General features: G+C 41.1%; 2 protein-coding genes across 16 annotated transcripts in view; both read left to right on the top strand.

The window, feature by feature from the left end:
• mycbp2 (MYC binding protein 2) overlaps positions 1 to 14,233 on the top strand; it is a 70,283-nt gene extending 56,050 nt beyond the window's left edge. For all 14 annotated transcript variants that reach the window (XM_028023351.1, XM_028023360.1, XM_028023346.1 and 11 more), the window contains 28 exons: positions 115 to 1,752; positions 1,840 to 2,009; positions 2,119 to 2,366; positions 2,456 to 2,623; positions 3,096 to 3,253; positions 3,337 to 3,536; positions 3,620 to 3,769; positions 3,846 to 4,006; positions 4,117 to 4,273; positions 4,359 to 4,583; positions 5,231 to 5,296; positions 5,530 to 5,769; positions 5,874 to 5,963; positions 6,051 to 6,131; positions 6,215 to 6,481; positions 7,768 to 8,051; positions 8,137 to 8,233; positions 8,405 to 8,524; positions 8,613 to 8,714; positions 8,802 to 8,930; positions 9,410 to 9,542; positions 9,698 to 9,801; positions 10,366 to 10,554; positions 10,655 to 10,762; positions 10,899 to 11,108; positions 11,196 to 11,303; positions 11,453 to 11,618; positions 12,820 to 14,233. In XM_028023351.1, coding sequence (XP_027879152.1) covers positions 115 to 1,752; positions 1,840 to 2,009; positions 2,119 to 2,366; positions 2,456 to 2,623; positions 3,096 to 3,253; positions 3,337 to 3,536; positions 3,620 to 3,769; positions 3,846 to 4,006; positions 4,117 to 4,273; positions 4,359 to 4,583; positions 5,231 to 5,296; positions 5,530 to 5,769; positions 5,874 to 5,963; positions 6,051 to 6,131; positions 6,215 to 6,481; positions 7,768 to 8,051; positions 8,137 to 8,233; positions 8,405 to 8,524; positions 8,613 to 8,714; positions 8,802 to 8,930; positions 9,410 to 9,542; positions 9,698 to 9,801; positions 10,366 to 10,554; positions 10,655 to 10,762; positions 10,899 to 11,108; positions 11,196 to 11,303; positions 11,453 to 11,618; positions 12,820 to 12,935 — 5,885 coding nt within the window. In that variant the 3' untranslated portion in view covers positions 12,936 to 14,233. The remainder of the gene's footprint in view (positions 1 to 114; positions 1,753 to 1,839; positions 2,010 to 2,118; positions 2,367 to 2,455; positions 2,624 to 3,095; positions 3,254 to 3,336; positions 3,537 to 3,619; positions 3,770 to 3,845; positions 4,007 to 4,116; positions 4,274 to 4,358; positions 4,584 to 5,230; positions 5,297 to 5,529; positions 5,770 to 5,873; positions 5,964 to 6,050; positions 6,132 to 6,214; positions 6,482 to 7,767; positions 8,052 to 8,136; positions 8,234 to 8,404; positions 8,525 to 8,612; positions 8,715 to 8,801; positions 8,931 to 9,409; positions 9,543 to 9,697; positions 9,802 to 10,365; positions 10,555 to 10,654; positions 10,763 to 10,898; positions 11,109 to 11,195; positions 11,304 to 11,452; positions 11,619 to 12,819) is intronic.
• A 1,153-nt stretch (positions 14,234 to 15,386) lies between these two features.
• fbxl3a (F-box and leucine-rich repeat protein 3a) lies at positions 15,387 to 23,751 on the top strand. 2 transcript variants are annotated; one of them, XM_028023012.1, is made up of 5 exons: positions 15,387 to 15,666; positions 16,674 to 17,046; positions 17,165 to 17,287; positions 18,179 to 18,350; positions 19,613 to 23,751. In XM_028023012.1, the coding sequence occupies exons 2-5, from the start codon at positions 16,675 to 16,677 to the stop codon at positions 20,251 to 20,253; spliced, it is 1,308 nt and encodes a 435-aa protein (XP_027878813.1). In that variant the 5' UTR covers positions 15,387 to 15,666; position 16,674; the 3' UTR covers positions 20,254 to 23,751. The 2 variants fall into 2 exon arrangements, with proteins under 2 accessions (XP_027878813.1, XP_027878814.1); XM_028023013.1 differs by lacking the exon at positions 15,387 to 15,666 and adding an exon at positions 16,005 to 16,134.
• Positions 23,752 to 24,391: the final 640 nt, after the last annotated feature.

The following is a 24,391-nucleotide window of genomic DNA, read 5'->3' as shown; positions in this document are numbered from 1 at the left end:
TGTTTGTTTTGACACATCATTACAGTTTTTTGTGTGTTGCTGTTGTTTTAAGACTCATCAATGGGAATAGCATGTTTTCTAATTCATTTGTGTTTGAATCATCAATGCTTTTAGGTGAACGTGGGAATCTGATGTCCTCTGCGCGCTCCATGTCCCAAACCAGTAAACAGTGTCAGGAAAACCGCTCCCCCAAGCAAGAGAGTCGAGGAAGCCGCTCCTCTGAACAGGGCCGGGTGAAAACTAACGAGGGCGGACTCTCGGCCAGCGAAGCTCTCATTCTGCGGTCTGACACGGCCAAACTGAGGAGTGACTCTCACAGCCGCTCCCACTCACCCAACCACAACACTCTCCAGGCGCTAAAGGCGGACGGTAGAACCTCGGGTAGTCGGGCCGAGTCGCCAAATCCAGGCTCTCGCTCTTCTTCTCCCAAACAAAAAGGCGTATCCTCATCGGGACGATCCAGTCCCTCGAGCAACTTATCCCAGCACTCCTCTTCGAGCCACCATGACAAAAACCTACCCCCCAAGGTCAGCCCTTCTTCTAAAGCAAAACTGGATCCTCCCAGGGAGAGATCCAAGTCAGACTCGTACACTCTTGATCCTGACACACTCAGGAAGAAGAAGATTCCCCTCACAGAGCCGCTGAGGGGAAGGTCTACGTCTCCTAAATCTAAACTGTCTCCTAAAGATCCCAATAAAGAAGTGATCAGTAATGCAGAAAACCGTGCTCCATCTCCACACGTGACCCAGGAAAATCTCCACAGTGAGGTAGTGGAGGTCTGCACCTCTAGCGCTCTCCTCTCTAATGAGGATATCAACGACGAGAATGCGGAGCGCCTCAGTTCGGAGGAAGGCTCGTGCAAAGTCCACTTCAGCATCGGCAAAGCACCCGTCAAAGAGGAGCTGGAGAGCCGCTCGTCGCCCAAAGTCAGCCGCAAAACGTCCAGCCGACACACGCGTCCCAAGAAAGACAAATCTGGGCCTCTGTTCAAAGCTGAGAGCACATCGAGAATCGCAGAGCCCGTCAAACAGGCCATGTCTCCCTCTGTAGCTGAATGCGCTCGTGCAGTTTTCGCCGCGTTCCTCTGGCACGAGGGGATCGTCCATGACGCCATGGCCTGTTCATCCTTCCTCAAGTTTAACCCTGACTTGACCAAAGAGCAAGCCCCCATTCGTAACTCCCTGGGCGGACAGGGACCTGAGGAGAAAGAGAGCAAATTGAAAAACCGTCACTCCTTGGAGATTTCTTCTGCACTCAACATGTTTAATATCGCGCCCCACGGCCCAGACATCTCCAAAATGGGCAGCATCAACAAAAACAAAGTCTTATCCATGCTGAAGGAGCCTCCGCTGCCAGAGAAGTGCGAGGATGGGAAAGGGGAGGCCTCGTCTTATGAGATGACCTCTCACCCCTGCTTGAGGCCGAAGTCGATTTTGCCGTTAACCTTGCAGCACTTGGTTGCATTCTGGGAAGACATTTCAATGGCCACCATCAAAGCGGCCACCCAGAACATGATCTTTCCCAGCCCAGGGTCCAGTGCCATCTTAAAGAAGAAGGAGCACGAAAAGGACAGCAAAAAGGCAAAGAAGGAGAAGAAGAAAAGGGAGAAGGCAGAGGTACGTCCAAGAGGGAATCTGTTTGGAGAGATGGCTCAACTCGCCATGGGAGGACCGGAGAAAGACACCATCTGTGAACTGTGTGGGGAATCTCACCCTTATCCTGTCACCTACCACATGAGACAGGCTCATCCAGGTGAGAAGAGCAAAGTTCTTTTCCTTACTAACTGTAAACCCATGCCGATGTGTTTTCAAACAAGCTTCTTTTACATTTCCAATCCAGGTTGCGGTCGTTATGCCGGGGGTCAGGGCTACAACAGTATCGGCCATTTCTGTGGAGGCTGGGCTGGGAATTGTGGAGATGGAGGCATAGGAGGCAGCACCTGGTACCTGGTTTGTGATCGCTGTCGAGAGAAATACCTGAGAGAGAAACAGACGGCAGCCAGGGAAAAGGTAGCAGATGTCGACTAATCGTCATCTCTATCTCCTTTCTTCTTTGTTTTCTGCTTCTATGATACTTTTTTTTTATATCTAAGCTAATACCGTCAACATAATCTTAAAGGTGAAACAGTCGAGGAAGAAGCCTCTGCAGGTGAAGACTCCTAGAGCTCTACCCACCATGGAAGCCCACCAGGTGATCCGAGCCAACGCGTTGTTCCTGCTGTCCCTCAGCAGTGCAGCGGAGCCCAGCATGCTCTGCCACCATCCTCCCCGCCCCCTTCACTCACAGCTGCTCCCCAGCCTGAAGGAGGGCGTGTCAGAGGAACTCCCCAATAAAATGGGCTGCCTCTATCTGCAAACACTAGCCAGGTAGTTATAGGGCGACTTCAACTTTCTTCTGGCGAAAACAGAAAATGAGGGTTACAATAATGGTTTTGGTTTTTTGTCTTTCGTTTCAGGCAACACACTGAGAACTTCGGAGCTTATCAAGATGACAACCTTTTCCAGGATGAGATGAGGTATCTGCGGTCAACGTCCGTTCCTGCCCCCTACATTTCTGTCACACCAGACGCTTGTCCCAATGTGTTTGAGGAACCAGAGAGTAATATGAAATCAATGCCCCCCAGGTAAAAAAAAAGTGCGAACTCCTTACGACTTTTTATTCACTCAATATTAGTCACAGACTATAAAAGTAAGGCTGAGGTAAAAGTGTAATAGAAGTAAGAAATACTGCCACCTGCAGGTGGTGAGTTAGCAGCCACGTAAAACCCCATGTTTTTAACAATTTTTGCAGAAAATGTGCAATAGACTCGCAATTAGTCTTTAATATTGTGAGAATTTCTGCGATTACAGAATTGCAAAACACTGGAGGGACTGCTACTTATATGCACTGAAGTTTGTGGTTGTAACATTGAAAAAGTTCAATGGGCATAAATAGTTTTGCAAGGCACTGAATTAGTTAAAAATCTCTTGACGTCCATATTGTCTACCACTTCATTAACCAGCCAATAACATACCTCAACAGAACAAGCTTAAATTGTTGTCTTTCGGGATATTCTAATCCAAAGTTTTACTCTGTTTGTCTTGATTTCCTTTTAGTCTTGAAACTAGTCCGATCACAGACAGTGACACTGCAAAGCGCACCGTTTTTCAGAGGTCTTACTCCGTTGTAGCATCAGAGTATGACAAACAACATTCGCCCTCTCCAGCCCGAGTCAAAGCTGTGCCCAGACGGAGAGTTCATAGCGGCGATGCAGGTAGATCAATGCAAAAGTGATTTGTGTTGCTTAGAGTGAGTGGTGACATTATTTCTTCATGAACCGCTCCGTTTTCCACATAGAAGTGGGCTCCTCCCTGCTGCGCCACCCATCTCCCGAGCTGTCCCGCCTCATCTCAGCTCATGGCTCACTCAGTAAAGGGGAGAGGAATTTCCAGTGGCCCGTTCTGGCTTTCGTTATCCAACACCATGACCTTGAAGGCCTGGAGGTGGCCATGAAGCATGCTTTGAGAAAGTCTGCCTGCAGGGTGTTTGCTATGGAGGTATGGATGTTGTGGCTGTGAAATTTTACTTTTCAATGTCAGATGTTGTGATCAATTTTTTTTTTCTTTTATGTTCTTGTCAGGCGTTCAACTGGCTTCTGTGCAATGTGATCCAGACGACTTCTCTGCACGACATCCTCTGGCATTTTGTAGCATCTCTCACTCCATCACCCTGTGAGCCAGAGGATGAGGAAGATGAGGAGAATAAGGGGAACAAAGAAAATTTAGAACAGGCAAGAGTGGCTTACAGTTATGTGATCCTTTTATTTGTCACTTTTTTTAATAATGAGTATCTCCATGGTTACATAGGAAAGAGACCTTGGGGTTTGTGAACACCCTCTGTCGGACATAGTGATTGCCGGAGAGGCAGCCCATCCGCTCCCCCACACTTTCCACCGCCTTCTTCAGACAATCTCTGACCTCATGATGTCACTTCCTAGTGGCAGTGCACTACAGCAGATGGCACTGAGGTAAATCTCTGCTTCCAGAATCCCACTGTCATGGAAATAACTTGCCAGATTGTCTTCTGATTTCAAACAGGTGAACATTAAGCTTCGTTGGCTGTGTCTCGTCGCTTTAGGTGCTGGAGTCTCAAGTTCAAGCAGTCTGACCACCAGTTCCTTCATCAGAGCAATGTTTTCCATCACATCAACAACATACTGTCCAAGTCAGATGATGGGGACAGCGAGGAGAGCTTCAACATCAGTGTCCAGTCGGGTTATGAAGCCATGAGCCAGGCAAGAACACAAACCAGTTCTAGTTCTTATTACTGCTCATCTGCTGTCCATTTGGGAAACCAGGAGAAAATGTGTGTTTTTACAGGATCTCTGCCTGGTAACCTGCTTGAAGGACCTGACCAGTGTAGTAGACATTAAAACTTCCAGCCGCCCCGCCATGATTGGCAGCCTGACTGATGGCTCCACGGAGACCTTCTGGGAGTCTGGAGATGAGGACAAGAACAAGACCAAAAGCATAACATTCAGCTGCGTGAAAGGCATAAATGCCACCAAAGTTTCTGTCCATGTGGACAACTCCAGAGACATCGGGGTAAGGAGCAACACCAAACCAGGCTGTAGAGTTTTAAAGGACACTGGTGTGTTGTTTGATTCACAATAAGATCCATTGTGGAATTCCAACATTTGGCAGTAATTGGAAAATTTGGGATTCAGTCTTAAAGTTACGTGGAATTGAACTGTACAAGTTGAGACATTTTTATTTAAAATGAGTAAGATGTGCTTGATTAGCTCTTGTTTTAGAGACAACAAGATAGTTGTTTCAATTTCAAGCATATGTTTTTAATAATGAGCAGCAGTTTCAGTACAATAAGGAGTTTACTGATTTTTTTTAAATAAATTTTTTAATCCACCAAAAAGAGGAGTCAGACAAGGAATTCTAGGAAATCACTTGTTCATTAAGTCAATTTTTCTGGCATCCTTTATTTATGGTCTAATTTGTAATTCTCTATTTCTATGCTTTCAATCCAGGCGTACGCTGCTTTTTGATGCTACTGTTTATATTGAGCTTTAAAAAAAACAAATAGTAAAATAATGCTAGCTTTCTTTGGATGACTTGTTCATCAAAAGAACAAGTCATATATTCCACTTAATGTGTTGGCATACTTGAGAATTAAGTGACTGAAAATATGTCGTATTATGGATTTCAGGGAATTTATATTTTGTATTTTGTGCAAACAGAACAAAGTCACATCAGTAACGTTTCTCTGCGGAAAAGCCATAGAGGATCTTTGCAGAATCAAGCAGGTATGTGCAGTTTCAGTGAAATAACATGAGAAATATTTAAAAACTATTTTAGGCATAAAATAGATGGCATATTCACTCTATAAAATTTTGGTAGTTTTGACTTGTTCCTTTGGCTGTGTTCCAATTTGTGTTGACTTTTTTTTTATAAGAAAGGAATGAAAAATAGCTAGATGAATTGATTATGCTTGTAAAAAATTTTTATTATTTAATTAATTTATTCTTTTAAATTACAGGTTGACCTTGACTCACGTCACATGGGCTGGGTGACGAGTGAACTCCCTGGAGGCGATTATCATGTGATCAAGGTGGAGTTAAAAGGCCCCGAAAACACTCTGAGGGTTCGCCAGGTGAAGGTTCTTGGCTGGAAAGAGGGCGAGAGCATCAAGATCCTTGGACAAATCTCAGCCAGCATGGCTCAGCAGAAAAACTGTGAAGCCGAGACGCTCCGAGTTTTCCGCCTCATCACCTCACAGGTCTGTCAATCTGGCTTATTTGCGTGCGTCTTCGTCATGCGGTTATTTTAGCAGATAATACATTTAACTGAAACCGTGAGTATAATTCTTCGGTTTGCATTTAGGTTTTTGGCAAACTAATTTGTGGAGATGCAGAGCCGACGCCAGAGCAGGAGGAGAAAAATCTGCTTTCATCTCCAGAAGGAGAGGATAAGGTCTGTAGAAATTCAGTTCCGTGTAGCTTCCTCCCAACTGATGCATTGTTTCCTGATTATTTTGATCTTTTTGTTTTCCGTAAACAGGTACCATCTGATGCGGATCTTAAGGAGCACATGGTGGGAATAATCTTCAGCAGGAGCAAACTAACCAACCTACAGAAACAAGTAAACATTCAAACCATTCAAAAGTAACCCCCAGATCTTTAAAGAATCCACAAACCAACGCAACTGCTGTCTTTTATTTCCAGGTGTGCGCACATATCGTTCAGGCGATCCGCATGGAAGCCACCCGTGTGAGGGAGGAGTGGGAACACGCCATCTCCAGCAAGGAGAACGCCAACTCCCAGCCCAGCGACGACGATGCCTCATCCGACGCCTACTGCTTCGAGCTCCTCTCCATGGTTCTGGCTCTGAGCGGCTCCAACGTGGGCCGCCAGTATCTGGCACAACAGCTCACCCTCATGCAGGACCTGTTTTCTCTCCTGCACACTGCTTCTCCGAGGGTGCAGAGACAGGTGGGCATGAATTTGAACACACTCTCCGACATGCAAATTTGTGTTTTGTGGTAGCTTACATATTTCCTGAAAACTGCATGTACTTCTTCATTGGGATTTCTTTATGGAAATACGTCCACCAGCTGGTGATGAAGCTACATGCAGCATACATAACATTGGAAAAGTGCTTGTTTGAAACACATGTAGCTCTGTGTGCTGGGTAGTAATAGAAAGGTTGAATAATATCAAAAAACATTCTAACCTGTTATTCTGTTTCTTAATAATTGAGTTACACATTCCCTTTCTGTTTTTTCCACACATTTAGATACAGAATGTTCCTGTAAGGTTTTCTTGAAGAAGTGAAATTGGGAAAATGACACGTGGGAAAATGGTTGTTTTGATCACCCTAAATAAGTCCTGGACAAACATGTACATTGAGATTGGAATAAAATTGGTATATAAAATGTTATAAAACTTCAGTTCAAAACACACTAGTAGAGCTTAAGTCGGCTATGCCAACCCTCTTAGCCCAATTCCTCATTGTATGTTTGAGAAATTGATTAGTTCACAATCTTGTATTAAAGATGTATGCTGAGTAGGGTGATATGGTTTAAAAATAAATTATCTTTTTTCACACAATATCTGATTTCCAATTTTAAATCATTTATTTTTTTCTCTTTTTCTAAAAAAGAAATTACAAATGACAGAGAATATTTTCAAAAAGTGACTTTTATATCAATCGTCCCTTTGTGACATGTACAACAGAGTATTAGGGCCAAGTTACAAAATTATTGCTCATTTTTTAATAATGAGAATAGAGTCATATTATCAGAAAAAAGTCAATTTTACTAGAAGTTGTTTTAATGAGAAAAAGCTTTTAGAGTTATTGAGATCTGCCATGACCAGCTCACTATATGTTGACCTTTCTTCAAAATAGATTCAGTTGTTTGCACAAAGTCCTGCTACTACTAATAATTTTATGCTGATGTGTTAAATTAATATCAAAGTAAAACTTCATAAGATGCTCAACATTTCTCATTTAAATTTTTTATACTTCGTGTTGGATTTCTCATAAAATAACTACTTCATATTACAACTTTATTCTGGTAATATTAAAACTCCATTCTCATTTTATTTCAACTTTGTTTTACAACTGTATAAAATCGATTTATTGCCCATCCATATTGTGGAGCTGAAACTAGATTTTAAGACTTCACGGTTGATGGTTCAAATGAACTGTTCATAGGATAAAATATTACCTGTATAATACTTTATTAACATTTACCTCCTGACCTTTGTCTTCTTAGGTGACATCTTTGCTTCGACGTGTCCTGCCGGAGGTGACGCCGGTCCGCCTCGCCAGCATCATCGGGGTTAAGGCTCTTCCCCCGGCAGACATCAGCGACATTATCCACTCCACAGAGAAAGGCGACTGGAACAAGCTGTGCATCCTTGACATGTTTCTGGGCTGCATTGCAAAGGCCCTCACTGTGCAGCTGAAAGCCAAAGGCACCACCATCGCCGGGACGGGCGGCACCGTCGCAGGGAAGGGCGTCACAACCGTCACTCTACCGATGATCTTCAACTCCAGGTGAGCTGGAGTTTTTGGAAGACTCAAGAGATGGGTTTGTTGACGTAAGTTTGATTACATTTTTGTTCTCTCTTTTTGTACGCAGCTACATTCGCAGGGGTGAGAGCCACTGGTGGATGAAAGGGTCCACGCCTCCGCAGATAGCTGAGATCATCATAAAGCTGGTCAAAGATATGGCAGCGGTGAGTATTTAATTTTTTCTTACATTTCAGATTGGTTGCTAAAACCGCTGCATAGATTTTTTATTAAATTTTATTAAATTAATCAATAGAATAACTGATTGCTAAAATAATTGTTAGTTGCAGACCTACACAGATTAAAGTAACACAAGCACTGCAAAACATTGTTTGTAGGGCCACCTGTCGGACGCCTGGTCCAGAGTGACCAAAAACGCAATTGCCGAGACCATCATAGCGTTGACTAAAATGGAGGAGGAGCATCGGTCTCCTGTTCGCTGCATAGCAACAACAAGGGTAAGAAAGCAATTCAGAAGCACAAATCAGTGATTCGAGATGTCGTTTATTGACGGTGCTGTAAGTATTTCACGTTCTCTTCCTTCAGCTGTGGCTCGCCTTGGCATCACTGTGCGTTCTTGACCAGGATCACGTAGACCGCCTCTCTTCTGGTCGCTGGATGGGAAAAGACGGACAGCAGAAGCAGATGGTTAGATTTATAAATAGGCGTGAAACATAAAGCGCATGAGGCTGAATAAAAGGGTAATCATTTATTCCCTTCTCTCCCCACCCACAGCCCATGTGTGACAATCACGATGACGGCGAGACAGCAGCTATTATCCTGTGTAACATATGCGGCAACCTCTGCACCGACTGCGACCGCTTCCTCCATCTTCACCGACGCACTCGCTCCCACCAGAGACAGGTTTGTGTCGGAAGTTTGCTTTAACATCAGTAAGTTTTTTGTCACTGCTAATAAGGTAAGGTTAAGAAGCAATGAGTTTTGTGGCCAAATTATTATCTCCAGTTGAATTTTATGGTTCCAGTTTTGGCCCTTTAGATTTCTCTTTAAGAACTTTATAAGAAATAAAAACAGCTTTCAAAGCAGATTTAACAAATCCTTCTGCTGTAAGCTGTAATTATTTATTTTGCACATTTCTGAACATGTCATGCAAAATACATTTTTCACTTATATAGCTTCTTACATCTCTGTGCTTTGTCCGACTTCAATTTTAAACTTCTCACTGATATGAAAAATGGCAAAGTACAGGTCCATAGTGCTTGCAAGAGGTTAATTTATCACCATCATATTTCTCCAAGTCAATTCCAGTTCCAGCTGATTTCTATCTGGGTGGGCATTTTGTTAGTTCATTGGTTTCAGCTTTGTGTTCTTCTGCTCTTCAGGTGTTTAAGGAGGAAGAGGAGGCCATAAAGGTCGACCTCCATGAAGGTTGTGGGAGGACCAAGCTCTTCTGGCTCATGGCGCTCGCTGATTCAAAAACGATGAAGGCCATGGTGGAGTTCAGAGAGCACACGGGTAACTTAGCATAGAGCATGACAATGGGAATCGCTAACATTCTCACGTCAGAAGACTAACAAAATTATAAGAGAAAAAAAAAGTATTAAATTTCTCAGTCTTTGCATTCTCAGGCTTATGTCTTCTTTCCGCTCACATATTTAATATTTTTGCAGGTAAACCAGCATCCAGCAGCTCAGATGCCTGCAGGTTCTGTGGTACAAGAAATGGAACCGAACTGTCTGCAGTGGGGAGCGTCTGCTCAGACCCAGACTGTCAGGTGTGGAGGATTCACTAAGCTCAATCATCCACAATAAACAAACTATGCAGATAGTTTATTTTAATACCATATACAAAAAAACATTGTTAGCACTTTTTCCTCCCCCTCCTTTCCCCCCCGGAAGAGATCAAGAATTTCTCGCACTTTCTCAATGTAAAACTACTTAAACAAAAAAATTAGAACATACTGATACATTTTTGACTGTTTTGTAAATTTTGCCAACTTTTTTTTTTTTTGGGTACAAATCAAATTTAGCGTTTTAAACAATTATAGGTCAAGCTCAGAGCAGTTTTGTAGCTTACAAGTTAATTGGAAATCGCAAACATATGGTCTTCCTGTAACATAAAAGTTATGTTGCACACTTCATAATTAAGCAGTGTGGTTTTCGCAGGTTCTTTTATTCTCTGAATGCTGTTAACACAGACAAGAGCGACAGTGAGCGCCTCCGCTGACCAGCCGTTATGGCCCTAAATTGCCGTTGGCTCGCTGAGTCAATAAATATGTATTGTGTATTGTATTGTACTTTATAAACATCACCACCTCCTTTCCTGTCGGCTCTCTCAGGAATATGCAAAGCTGGCCTGCAGTAAAACTCATCCCTGCGGTCACCCCTGTGGAGGAGTCAAGAACGAGGAGACCTGTCTGCCATGTCTGCATGGCTGCGATAAGAACGCCGGCTGCCTGAAACAGGATGCAGATGATATGTGCATGATCTGCTTTACAGAGGCTCTCTCGGCAGCTCCTGCAGTACAGGTAGCTTTGAGTTTAGCTTCTATTTTTATTTTAAATATAGATCATGTTTTGGGAGTTAAATTAGCTCGCCTTAACATTAAACTGTTGGTTCTGCTTCCAGCTGGACTGCACTCACGTGTTTCACCTTCAGTGCACTCGACGTGTTCTTGAAAACCGCTGGCTCGGGCCACGCATTACGTTTGGGTTCATGCTGTGTCCAATTTGCAAGGTATTCCACAATATTTGAGATTAGCTTGCTAAAAATCTTACCATCTCTAGACATGGCGATCTTCAGACTCTACATGGTGTATTTAAAAAGGATTTCATGAAGTTTTATTGTGTGTGTGCTTTTTTTTCCTCTACAGAACAAAATCAATCACTCCGTGATCAAAGACCTCCTCGACCCCATTAAGGAGCTGTATGAGGACGTGAGGAGGAAAGCTCTGATGAGACTGGAGTACGAGGGGCTACACAAGAGCGAGGCGATAACTACACCAGGAGCGCGATTCCACAACGACCCCGCAGGCTTCGCTATGAACAGATATGCGTACTACGTCTGCTACAAGTGCAAAAAGGTCACAAATGACTTCCATTAATCTGATTTTTGGACTCAAATGTTTTGCATGGATTGAGAAAAAAATCAACAGTGTCCCTTCTTGTAGGCATATTTTGGAGGAGAGGCTCGCTGTGATGCAGAAGCAGGACAAGGTGATGACTATGACCCCAGCGAACTGATCTGTGGAGCATGCTCGGATGTCTCCAGGGCACAGGTGAGTGAATGATGCCCGTAACGAATCCCATCTATGCTAGATAGAAGATCTCAATTAAGGCGGGGGTTGCTGCACAAGAAAATGGCTTCCAAAAACTCTGCGTTTTGCCAGAAATCCGCCTAATGTTCTCTCCCGTGTGCGTTTATCAGATGTGCTCCAAACACGGCACAGATTTCCTGGAGTATAAATGCCGCTACTGCTGCTCCGTGGCCGTCTTCTTCTGCTTTGGAACCACACACTTCTGTAACGCCTGCCATGACGACTTCCAGAGGATGACCAGCGTTCCTAAGGAGGAGCTCCCTCGTTGTCCTGCAGGTGACTGGATGGTTTCTCTCGAAAACAATAATATGATGTTACCTTTTTCTCAAAGTTTCAGGAGTCTTATTTTAGCTTATAGTAACAATTAAAGTCTTTAAATAGTGGTAAATGTGTTTTCTTTTAGTTTTTGTTATATTTACACAAACAAATTTGAATATATGTTTGATTTTCCTGATCTGCCATTTTGGTTAGACTTTTAATTGCCCTCCGTGAAACGTTTGTGCTTTCGTGTAAAACATTTCCTCTTTAAAGCTCTCTGTGAAGGCAGAATTAGCCAAGAGCATTAACCAGAGAAACGACTCGTATTGGAGAATATTGACACTCTGAACAGACTTAAAATCTCACTAAACAGGGTTCGTACAGGTGGTTGAAATCCTTGCTTAAAGTCCTTCAAAGTGTTTGGTATTGTAATAAAGTGCAATTTAACGCTTGTTTAAAAGCCTAATTTTGGAGAATGTTACTTACAGTTAAAGCCACATATTTTCAAACACCGAATAGAAAGACACATAAACTTTTTTGTCACTGTCTGAAGTTAAATCAGACTGAACTTCTCTTGTTTTAGGCAAGTTAGAATGACAAAAATAATTTATATTTTCTAAATTCCAGAAAATGTAGAGAGAACATTTTTTTGTGACTTTCTTTCTATATTGTATGTAAGCAATTGATTTTGACAGGAAATTCAAATCCAGTCCAGTCCAAGCAAGATTTGTTTGAATTATTAATATTTATCATTTATTTATAATGACTTAATGACTTATTGATAATCATATATCTTATACAATAAACATTATTGAAATTACATCTTTTTTGTGTGTTAAATTAGCATTTTGTTCTCTGACCAATCAGGTGTATGGTTTGTGTGTGCAAGATATATTTCAAATATGAAATTTGTCTGTATTTTAGTTTACCTTTCTTCCCTGCGGTAAAACATAGAATACTATCACAAATATATAATGTAATAATGACTTGAACATTTTTTGTTTATTTTTATTGTTTTTATCTCCAAAGTGTGATGTTGAAAACTTGCCCTGAAAATGTTTGAGAAGTGCTTGAATTTTACTGTGAGAAAAGTATCCATTCATGTTTGTGGTTGAAATATAATAAAATACCGAAGTGCTGTTTTTGTTGTGATGCCTCCAGAGAAATTGATAAAATAAGCAATGAAGGAAAAGGTTTAATTGCCATCTCTGTGTTACAGGGCCAAAAGGCAAGCAGCTTGAAGGCACTGAGTGCCCCCTGCATGTGGTCCACCCTCCGACGGGCGAAGAGTTTGCTCTGGGCTGTGGAGTGTGCAGGAATGCCCACACCTTCTAAACTTTAAGAGACTCGCTGAAAACCAGTCGGTCTACTGTGATTTTTATAGCCGCCGCTGCCGCTGCTGAGACTCAGCGATGAAGCTCGGCTCTGGCTTTGAGTCTTCTGGACCGCAGACCAGGTTTCCGTTCTACGCCGAGTTTGTCAGGTCTGCTCTTTCACCAACATCAGGATCTAGGTTCTGCTGCGAGCGCAAGCTGTTGCTCCTTTCGATTCAGAGCAAACTTAATAATAAAAAAAGATTTTTTTTTTGTTTTGTTTTGTTTTTTAAAGAAGAAGAATGGAAAAAAAAAAGAAAATAACTTGTGACGTGTTTGCATGCAGCCGTTGTAATCCCTCGGCTTCTATAGACGTTGCACACCTCCCAATCACTGAACTGTAACGATGTAACATTGAAGATTAAATAAATTTGCTTAAACGCAACTGAGGATGAGCGTGAGTTTAAAAAGAGGGGAAGAAAAAACAAAGGAAGGGGCCATATTTCCAGCTTCCTTGCTATAAATTTAAAATATTGTTGTATGTAAACATTTTTTCGTAATCTTGTATAGTATTCCCCCCCTGTCAAGTGCATCATGAGTTGACAGACAACAAAAAGGTGAGTTGGTTGTTAAGACTGTTAAGAATATTGCTAAGAACATCGAAATAGTGTACGATTTATCTAATCTTGTATATAGCGATACTATTCAAAGTAGCTGTATTCCGAAGTTGCTCTCTTCAGTTGTTTGGTATTCTGGGTTTTGTTTTGAGCCAGAACTTTTAATGAAGTGCAATACTGGGTGTGCCTCCTATTTTGCAGCTGTTTCATCTGGAATGTATGTCAAATAAAAACCACTGTACATTTTTATACAGTCGTAGCCCCCCGCCCCCAGTCCTCGCCCTCCCTCTTCTTAGTGTCGGTTCTCTTCGATTGCTGTCTGGAAAAGAGAGTCTGGCACTTGCTCTGAAAGATGGTGGATGTAAATTTTGTTTTCAGCTCAAATAAATAAAAAACAAAAGCATCAAAATCCTACCTATATACAAGAATTTAAAAAATAAAGTCTTGATAGGAGTGGTTACAGCTGAAGGATTCAAGGGTCTAGTCTTTACACCAAATACAATTGTGCACCTGTATGCGTTTTACTAGTATGTGGCAAAGAGATTTGGGGGTCAAAGAAGCAGTGTGGGGGATAAAAAATAAATAAAAAAATAAGAAGCAGCTGCTGTTAAATAAGAAGCTTATCACTTGTGAATCTGCTCTGTAATATCTGTGGTGGATGGAGTTGAATGGTAATAAACCAGATTCTCTGTTTCACAAATTATACAATGTGTCATCAGTTTTTCATTAGTAAGCCAAAATACAGTTTCTGCTGGACATTAAATATGCATTCCAGTGGTGTATTTCTTTCTTTGACTAACATGTGCACTCACAATAAAAAAAATAAGTGGAAAGTGAATTATGGATTTTCACAGCAAAATGTGTAGGTCGCTTTTTGAAGCTTTAGATTTTCATTCCAATCTTCCCTGTTCTTTTGAAGAAAAAGGAACATTGTTACATTTTTTGCAAAATGTTACTGAAATTCATTCAGTATTTTCAAATACAACTCAAATGTATTTGCAGAAGCCATGCAGAATGCAAGAAAATAATTTTATAGGAGGGATTTCATTAAATTATCCAGATAAAGTAAATTAAATGCAAACAGAAGAACTCATAAAAATGAGCGAAAGATGCATCACTCTGGTAGCATTTTCAGTACTCTCCATGGTTTACTGGGGTTTTTTTTTATTCGCTTAAAACATGTTCATAACTATGGTACAGTTGATCACTTCAGACAAAAAAAATGACAAGAGCTGTAGTTATTTGGAGATTTAAATCCATAATTGTGGAATTTAAAGTAGTTATTAAGACTAAGTGACAATCTCAGGATTTTATTTGAACTATTACTGATGATTGCGACAGTGAGAGCTACAATTACAACAAAATCTCTCAACAGATGCTAATTTTGATACACAATTATGACCTTGACGGTCAAAGTTGTGTTTCAATTTCATCCTGATGACATTTAAACTCAAATTAGTGAGTTTTGATCTCAGAATCAGAATCACTGTATGCCTTTGAATCTAACATTTATGGTGTTGGATTCCAAGAATATTAATTTGCCCGTAAAAATAACGTTTTACAGCCAAAATTTACTTTCAAACTCGTCTTTCTCAACATAGTGAATGAAAGTCAAAATTACTGTTTTTCAGTCATGACTTAATATCTTGTTTTTCTAGTTAAAAATGACTAACAAAGAGGCTGTAACCTACCTGAAAGAGAATTCGTCTAATAATAACGAAGGGTCGCACTGTTTTGATGCTCATTTACTTATAAATAAATTTATTTATAAATCTATTTATAAATCTGTAGGCGAGGGTTATATGGAGAGATAGCAGGTTTGTGCAGCAGAGTGAGTAATCTCGCGAGTATGCACGATCTTTACCAACAGCCATTTCGCATTACGTTTCCCGTGGAGCACCGCCGCTGTCAAAACACTTCGCCATTTCAGGGTTAGGAGGGGGAATTAGGTCAGCCGAGCGGAGGTGGCAGTTTCTTATTTTCTGACGTCGGTGTGCTCGGTAATTGGGTTCCGATGCGAGTTATCTGGCTGTCGCGGATGAGTTTTTCCTTCGTGGGCCCGGGTTGAAGAGTGAAGTCGGCTTTCGGATTTCCCTTCGTCCAGCTACTGAGCTAGCTGTGCGTGTAAACAACAAGGTAGGATGATTCTCGGCTGAACTGGAGCTTCACTAGTAGATGTCACCTTATCGACAAAGCACTATTCACGACACGTACAATGCGTTACAGGGAGGTGCGTGTAGCTAACTTGTATTGAAAAGCTGTTAGAGTGAATTTAAAACAAGCTAATGTAAAGTTAGCTAACAGCTACATTCATTGACGCTGTTGCGAATTACAGGAAAACGCCGTAGACCATTTTACATGACAAGTTTTGTCTTCATGTGATACAAATTCAAACCTAAAGCTGGCGTTACATGCGTTATCTGCAGTGTCATATTTATAGTCTTTGTCACGTTTCTCACGTTTTCTGTTGAAAACGTGACGTCACATTGTCATGGTCACGTTGGTTTAGCAGTCAGAAAAAAAAATGCTAGCATCTTTTCTCTTTATCACTCGGGTTTATTATGTTCCGTACAGCTCTACCTGTGACTGTTGATCTACAAACCGGTAATTGATGGTAGCTGTGTGAAATTGATCTAATTGTTATGTGTAGAAAATGTAAACAAAGTCAGATTTATTGCTGCTGAATACAACATTAGAAAGGAGCCAAAGAAAACATGAGTTTTTGAACTGACATAAAATCTATTCAAAGCAGATTATTTGATGACTGGTTGAGGGCGTTACAGTTTAATATTAAAGGATCATCCACCAAACTCTTAGAATAATAAAGAAAAGAAAAACAATCCTGTTCCGAAATTGATGACTCATGAAATTTATTGCAAACGTAAATACAACAGTGGTTTAGTCATTATAAGGACACTGGTATTATGTTTGTGCTTTATACATATACAGTAATGCATGAGAAAAAATTAAGAAAACTCTAATGACTCAGTAATGGACCTAGCTTATTGTCAGCATCCAGAAATGTCAAACATGTACCATTAAGCAAATAACTTCCTGCCGCTTCTATTTATAATCTATATACATTTAAATATTTTTTTTTGAGTTTATATACTGGGCTTAAGCAGCATGTGTTTATGTTTCAGGATGAAACGGATCAAAGGAGGAGAGGAGGCAAGCGGCGGTGAAAGTCCGCCAGAGGCCTGCAAAAAGCTCCGCACGGAGATAAGCGAGGAGTCGGAGGCCAAGGCAGCGGGTGAGTCTCCGCTGTGTGACTGGTCGCTGCTGCCTCAGGAGATCCTGCTGCACATCTTCCAGTACCTTCCGCTGCTGGACCGGGCCTACGCCTCGCAGGTGTGCCGCGGTTGGAACGAAGCTTTCCACATGCCCGAGCTGTGGAGGTGCTTTGAGTTCGAGCTCAATCAGCCAGCAAGCTCGTACCTGAAAGCCACGCACCCGGACCTCATCAAGCAGATCATCAAGAGGCACTCCAACCACCTCCAGTACGTCAGCTTTAAGGTAAAAATCCAATCCCTGTTGAGTCTGTCTGATTTTATTGCTATTGCTAAATGTTGACGTGAAAAATGTCGTTTTTGTCCTCCTGAAATGATAGCCAGTCTTTGTTTGTTCTCATCAGGTGGACAGTAGCACAGAGTCTGCAGAGGCAGCATGTGACATTCTGTCGCAGCTGGTGAATTGCTCCTTGAAGACCTTGGGGCTCATCTCTACAGCTAGGCCCAGTTTCATGGAGGTTCCCAAGGTATAATCAACACTTAACAAGAATTTCCTTTCTCCGTATTAGCCAAGAAAAAGATGAGGTTTCCAGCCAGTTTATCTTGAACCTTTGACACATTTAATTCTCTTACTCACTTGCTGACAAGATAGTGTTTTCAGTATTCCCACCCACAGATAAGGTTAGAAAGTAGAGTCTATCTCACACATTAACAAGGTCAGAATTTTGTTATTTGGCCTCAAAAACAGAACATGATGTTATTTAGTAAACCACTATTTAGTTCTCCTCTGTGCACAGTGATCTCTTTCTGAACCCTTGAACAATCCCTTAATGCTGACTGAATTTAAGCCTGAAGGTTTCTCAGCACTTTTGGGCACAAAAAATTAACATTTTTTATTTTTTTCTATTTTTTTAAAAGAAATTATGAACTTCACTCTTTTGTAAGGCTTGAGTTATTGTTAAAATAGAATTTTTTTTATTTGAGTCATTATCTTTATTCTATACATTTTAAACTCGGAGTTTTGTTTTTCTTTTTGATTTTGTTTGTTATTGTTTATTAATGTTACCTTTTGATTAATCTGTTTTCTACTTTTTGACACAGCTTTGTCATTTTCTGTGCTGCGCTGGGATTGATCTGGAAAACTTTTACTGATGTTGGTTTTGAAACACTTCACCAGCATAGTCGTGTTCATAGAGTCAGATTCTGTCACATTTTCCTGTCATCACGAGTAGATATTAACGTTCACACTGTAATCGGTGTTGATTGCGTATCGTATGAAAACGAATCCAGTTACTTCAGCAGTAATGGAGCCTCATCACTGTTTCTTCTTTAGAGCTGAATTATTGAACTCTGTGTAGTAAGAACTACATTAAGTTTGAGGAAAATCCAGAGGAATGACCACATTTTTCCTTCCTCAGTCTCACTTCATCTCAGCGCTGACGGTGGTGTTCGTCAACTCCAAGTCGCTGTCCTCGCTGAAGATCGACGACACGCCGGTGGATGATCCATCGTTGAAGGTGTTGGTGGCCAACAACAGCGACACCCTAAAGCTGCTGAAGATGAGCAGCTGCCCTCATGTGTCCCCTGCAGGTACATTGTCATCAAGAGATATTGTTCTCTTTTTTTGTTCACATCACAGCCACTAACTTTCAAGTATTTTATTGGGATTGTATGCAAGGGAAAAGCACAAAGTGGTGTAGTGTAGCGTTGCAAATTGTTAACTAAACGACTAGAGGTTTCTGATTTGTTTTACAAATAAAAATCTGAAAATTACAGCCTTGTTTTGGGTTCCTTTATTTAGTGCAACCAGTTGCCTCTCGAGTCACCTGATTAGTAAACAGAGACTACCGTCGTATAATTTATTCCCATCGCAAATACAGCTGGAATGTGAAGGGCCTCAAAGAAAGTGTGAGTAAACTTTACAGAGGAGCGGCACGTCTGTTAGTCACACATTCCACAAATCTGGCCTTAATTAAAAAGTGCGATTGCTAGAAGAAAGCCATAATAAGTCCAGTTAGCAACAGGCAGGTAGGGGACTTGGCAAACATGTGGAAACGGAAACACAATTAAACTTTATTTGCCAGTTTTCTTTGCTGTAATAAAACCCAACACTGAAAATCCTCCCAGAAACATCCTCGCCGTGGTGAATCATGGTGTTGGCTTCGTTATGATGATGGTTTTATATGGATGGGAAAAGGGATGGTGCTAATTATAGGGCAGTAGTGGGTGGAGGTAAATCTTCTGTCCGGACAACAACCCAAAACACAGAGAGCTCCAATACAAGCGCTTTAGATCAAAGCGTAGTTATGAGTTAGATCCGTCCAGTCAACATCCAACTGCAGGGAGTCTTAAATTTTGATGTTAACAGAAACTCTTGAGCCATTCTGACAGAGCTGGAGCTATATTACAACCAAAAATGAGCAACAATCTCATTTGAAAAAGTATTTAATATATGATATTGAAACAAATGATATTTGTATTTGTGGAAAAAAAAACTTAAAATTAGTCTGAAACATAAAATCCCAATAAAAAAACATTGACGTTTGCAGTTGTAACGTGACAGAAACATTTAAATGTACCCGACCTTTGAAGCTTCGAGTTAGCGGCGTTCTAATGATTTAGACTTTTCTTCTCTAACGCGACTTCATACTGTGGCGGTAATTATGAAGGGACTTGTTCTGTGGTTTCTTGCTGTGACATACTTTTTCCTGGAAGGGTTTTCGATGCTCTGTTGATTCAACCCACAGCTTTCCTGCCAAACACAATGAGCCGTTTTGTTCTTGACATGAACTTAAAACCAGGCCAGAACAATCGGCGGGATTAAAAATAAAGAATCTGGTCTGTGCTTGCAGGGATCCTGTGCGTGGCGGACCAGTGTCACGGGCTGAGAGAGCTGGCGCTCAACTACCACCTCCTTAGCGACGAACTCCTGCTGGCGCTCTCTTCGGAGAAACACGTCCATCTGGAGCACCTGCGCATCGACGTGGTGAGCGAGAACCCGGGCCAGCACTTCCACACCATCAAGAAGAGCAGCTGGGACGCCATGGTGCGCCACTCCCCCAAATTCAATCTGGTCATGTACTTCTTCCTCTACGAGGACGAGTTCGGTCCCTTCTTCAACGACGAGATCCCCATCACGCACCTCTACTTTGGTCGCTCCGTCAGCAAGGAGGTCCTTGGCCGCGTGGGCCTCCACTGCCCCCGCCTGGTGGAGCTGGTCGTGTGCGCCAACGGGCTGCGGCCGCTCGACGAGGAGCTGATCCGCATCGCCAAGCACTGCACGCAGCTGTCCGCCATTGGCCTGGGGGAGTGCGAGGTGTCCTGCAGCGCGTTCGTGGAGTTTGTGAAAATGTGCGGCAGGAGGCTGTCCCAGCTGTCCATCATGGAGGAGGTGCTGATCCCGGATCACAAATACTCCCTGGACGAGATTCACTGGGAGGTGTCCAAACATCTGGGCCGAGTCTGGTTCCCGGACATGATGCCGACTTGGTAGGGGGCTGTTTTGAGCTGAAAAGCCGCTCCGCTGTAGTGAACTGCTAGGTGCCAACTTGACGAGCAAAACTTCTCTGAGCGTCTGTTTGGAGTAAAAAAAAAAACGGGGATGTCATGTGATTCTGTCTGAGAGCCTGAAATCGACTCTGGAGTGAAACTCAGAGCAGCAGCAAGAGCAACGACAACATGCCGAGTTAAAAGGACTAGGGTTGAAACGATTAATCGTGATTAATTGATTACTGAAATAATTGTCCACTAATATAGTGATCGATTAACCGGAGTACACAGGTTCTAAAAAAGACCAACGTATTCAGAGCGGTTAATTAAACCAAGTATGTAAAAAAAAAATATACATTTTGCATTTAAAATAAAAACATATTTTTCTGTAGATATGCTTCAGCCAAAACTCCTCAAGTGGTATAGTTTTATCTTCACCCGGTTCAGATTTACAAAAGGAATGCTACGGTATTGTATTTTAGGCAATAAAATGTTTATTTTCTTAATTAAAAATGAATTTAATTATTTGTCTATTTGCAACTTGTAATGTATTTCTAATATTGTACAAAAAAAAGCTTTAGGGGTTAAATGATAAATGTGGAGAATTTGTGTATTTTTTATCTGATTAATTGTCAGAATAATTGATTAATCGATTACTAAAATAGTCGTTAGCTGCAGCCCTGATGTGGACATTTTCCCACCTTGTGCATCAGGGAAGATGTCAGTCCTTGTGCGTCTGCAAGCACAGGCTCAGGTGTGTTTTTACACGTCAGACGTTTTGCAGGAAATCCGGTTAGTTGCATCGTTGCATGTCGTCACGCTACCACTCGGCCTACATACTGCGCTCTTTTTAGACGACCTGTGCTCTGAAACAAAGCAGCTTTTGAGGTTTCTGAATTAGTGGAAATGCAAAGAAAGCAACAGATGGGGATTTTTGTCCTTTCAGACGAGGCCGAAGAAGTTTTTTAACGCTTTTAACAGCAGCAGCGGGAGCCTTGTTTTTTTTTTTCTCTTTGCACTTCATGAATCACAAAACGTCTTGTTGCAGATGTCCGACGTTGGCCAGAGAGCAACGTGTAAATACGGTAGATATTTGTGACGTGAAGGTGTACAGTGTTCAGTAACGTACCTGAATTGTATTTCATCACACACTCTGTATATTTGAGACACTAATTATTTTTCTTGTGTTGGTGAAAGAAGGTTTTTTGTACAGTGAGAGTTTTTTTCTACGCACCTTACATGGAAACCAAATGACAGCTGGGCCGAACCGAGTCTTCACGGCCAAATAATGCATTTTTGTATTGAACCGAAGCTCTGCTCAATCAGCACCCAGATACCGTATGCTAAAATAATGAGGCTATAATGAAAGAAGAGAAGCAATCAATTTACAGTGCCTTATGAAAAAAGCGCGTAGCCCTTGAGCTTTTCCAAATTTTGTCACATTAAGTTTTATTGAGACAGAACAACACAAAGTAACGTTTAAATTCACAGGTAAAAGATACAAGCTGCTTTGTTTTAAAATTCAGAAATCTGAACAGTGTGGCGCGCATTTATATTCCGCCTCCCTGAGTCGATATTTAAAAACTTGCACCTGCATTGCACAAAGGTGGATTCCGTTTAGTAATCAGGTGACTTATAAAGGTTATTGGTTTTATTTAGGGGCATTGGAGTAACAGTAGAAGCAGACGCCACACTTCTCAGATTTTTATTTGTAAAAGATGATGCTCACAGTCGGACAGTGTGAAAAAGCCGAGGTTATATGCTTTTACAAGCATTCATACAAGCATTCTAGTCATTTACAAGTATTGTGTAAATCCTGATTGCGTCCAGAAGTGTCGGTGCACTTCGGTGTGCCTCCGCTCTTTGCACTCAGTTTACTTTGGAATCAGCAATATAATAGTCTGCAGCTGTTGCTGCTAAATGCACGTTGGGAACGCAGAGCTCAACCCTTTTTTTTAAAATTGTTTTTTATTGTCTCTCAGGTTTCAGTTTTTACCTTCTGCAATTTGCCTGGTAAAGCTCTACATCCTGTCAGTCTCGCATACCAGCCACCCTCTTATTACTGATGTTTTCTTTAATAGCATCAAACAGGAGCAGCAGAGTTATTCTTTGCAAATAAGTCTGCTGCTGTCTCCCACGTTCATCCTTTACAGTCAGAAGAGATGTGGCAAGTCAGATGAGTGGAACGTATTTTTAAAAATTTTTTTCCTTTAAGAAGGAAGTCAAATTCACTTGTATATAAAACGCTGTGTGTTTGATTATTTTGAATAGAAATGTACCTATTTCTTTATTTCACCCTGTCGGGTTCAACGTTTGCTCAACCAGCAGCTCTTTGTCTTTGGTAATACCGGAGTCCGAATTAAGCTGAAGTAGTTGCCTTTTTTTTTTCTTTTTCAGATAGACCCTCGAGAAGTTACGCTTTATTGTTTAATTATTACGCTGAACTTAATTTGTGAGTTAGTATTGAATGTAGATCAGCAACAAGATCATTGTTTATGTTTTATACTTCTTGTTGTCATCGTGGTATCGTTGCAGACAGGTGGTCCTCAAGTTCACTATGACGGTTTTCACAATACTTAAGTCCTTAAAAAAATGTAAGGAATTGAGTGGTGGTCTCTCTCTTCTGCTGTGGTCACTAGATCTTGTTAATGTGTTTGTTTTTTTTTTAAACAAAACAAAAAGGAACTCCATTATATTGCCAAAAGTATTTGTTTACTCCTCCAAACTCAGCACCAGTTTACTTTCGCACCAGATTCATAAACCTCTGGATGAGATATTTTTGGTGTGGAATAAACGAAATCCTGATTTCAGCCTGAGTGGTCACCTCAATGAAAATTGTGAGTCAAATTTACACGTCCAACATTAGTGTCTGACCTCACAAATGTTCTTCTGAAAGAATGTTAGTGCCTCTAAGATTTTTCTTTTTCTAGACCTGGAAAGCGTACCTAAATGAGTTGAAGCTGTTAGTTTCAAAAGTTGCCTTGCATCATATTAAACCCTAGGAATTTGATCTTGGGTCCACAAATGAATACTTTTGGCAATATTTAGACTAAAAAGGAGACATTTCAAGTCATTATTAGACTCTTTTAGTATCAAGTCTCATTGAAGTAGGTAGCTGTACCGTCTGTGTTCATGTCATCGATACAGTAACATATCACCTGATTATTTTTGGATTTAGGGCTGTGATTTTACTTCAGTTAAAGAAACCAGAACATTCGATTTTTACTGTCGCCTTCATCTGAATATTCAGCTGAACAAGTGACTCTTTTCGAGGGGAAATTATTTATCTTGCATTTTTAAGTACCGACCGTCGGAAAATGTTTTGATCTCCGTTTTGTTTAGAGAGTACTCTAGTTAAAGTTTAGATAACGTAACTCTTGTTACGTTTTCCTAAACTTTAATACTTTAAGTTAATGCTGTTTTTTTTGTTGTTTTTTTATTATTATTATTTGTGCTTCTGTACGGCAAGTGATTATGGAAAATAAATACTTTGTCTACTTTGCTTTACTGGTCACTTGTCTTTAATTTAAAGGTGTTGTTTGGGACTTGTGATCTTCTCCAGAAATAAACAATTGTGAATGTACTTGTTGCACCTTGTATTTAGACATTTCCAACAGTGACTCTGGCCGAAGACAAAATACTACCCACTTGTGAATTTATTATTCATACACTAAAATATCTTTTATTATTTTGTCAGTTTTTTTTTGTTTTGTTTTTTTTTACCACAGAATAATTTATTTCCATTTCATGTTATGCATTGATGCAAAATCAAATCATAGGTGTGAATTGGGCAAAAAGGAGCAGACCGTCCATGTGATGACCTCATCTGACATGATGGACTTCCTCTTTTGCTGTTGCACAGCGTCGCATTGCATAGCCAAGAGGGCCGTCGGACAAAGAGTTCACGATGTCAGCCACGGCTGTAAGCATTTTTTTTATTAATCAGGTTAAAGTCAATAAGGCATCTTTTCACAGACTAGAAAAAAAAAAGTCTTTGTACTCGGTGTGCTGATAATGTGAAATGAAATAAATCTTCAAAGACCAATTGTAGTTTCCAAACAAAATAATTGGGCTTAGCAATAATTTTAAAGAAGAAGCCACAACAGGCAGGATTGAAAGATTTCCTTCATGCCGTCATCTCC

This window comes from Xiphophorus couchianus, chromosome 7 (assembly GCF_001444195.1).
Source record: "Xiphophorus couchianus chromosome 7, X_couchianus-1.0, whole genome shotgun sequence".
Classification (NCBI taxonomy): Eukaryota; Metazoa; Chordata; class Actinopteri; order Cyprinodontiformes; family Poeciliidae; genus Xiphophorus; species Xiphophorus couchianus.
The sequence above is the reverse complement of the archived record's forward strand: the minus strand, read 5'-3'. Positions and strand labels throughout refer to the sequence as shown.

Bases quoted from the DNA above. Each gene is read 5' to 3' on its own strand.
- fbxl3a (XM_028023012.1), top strand. From the start codon at position 16,675: ATGAAACGGATCAAAGGAGGAGAGGAGGCAAGCGGCGGTGAAAGTCCG. The intron at 17,288-18,178 runs GTATAATCAACA...TTCCTTCCTCAG, and splicing joins GTTTCATGGAGGTTCCCAAG to TCTCACTTCATCTCAGCGCT. The intron at 18,351-19,612 runs GTACATTGTCAT...CTGTGCTTGCAG, and splicing joins CCCTCATGTGTCCCCTGCAG to GGATCCTGTGCGTGGCGGAC.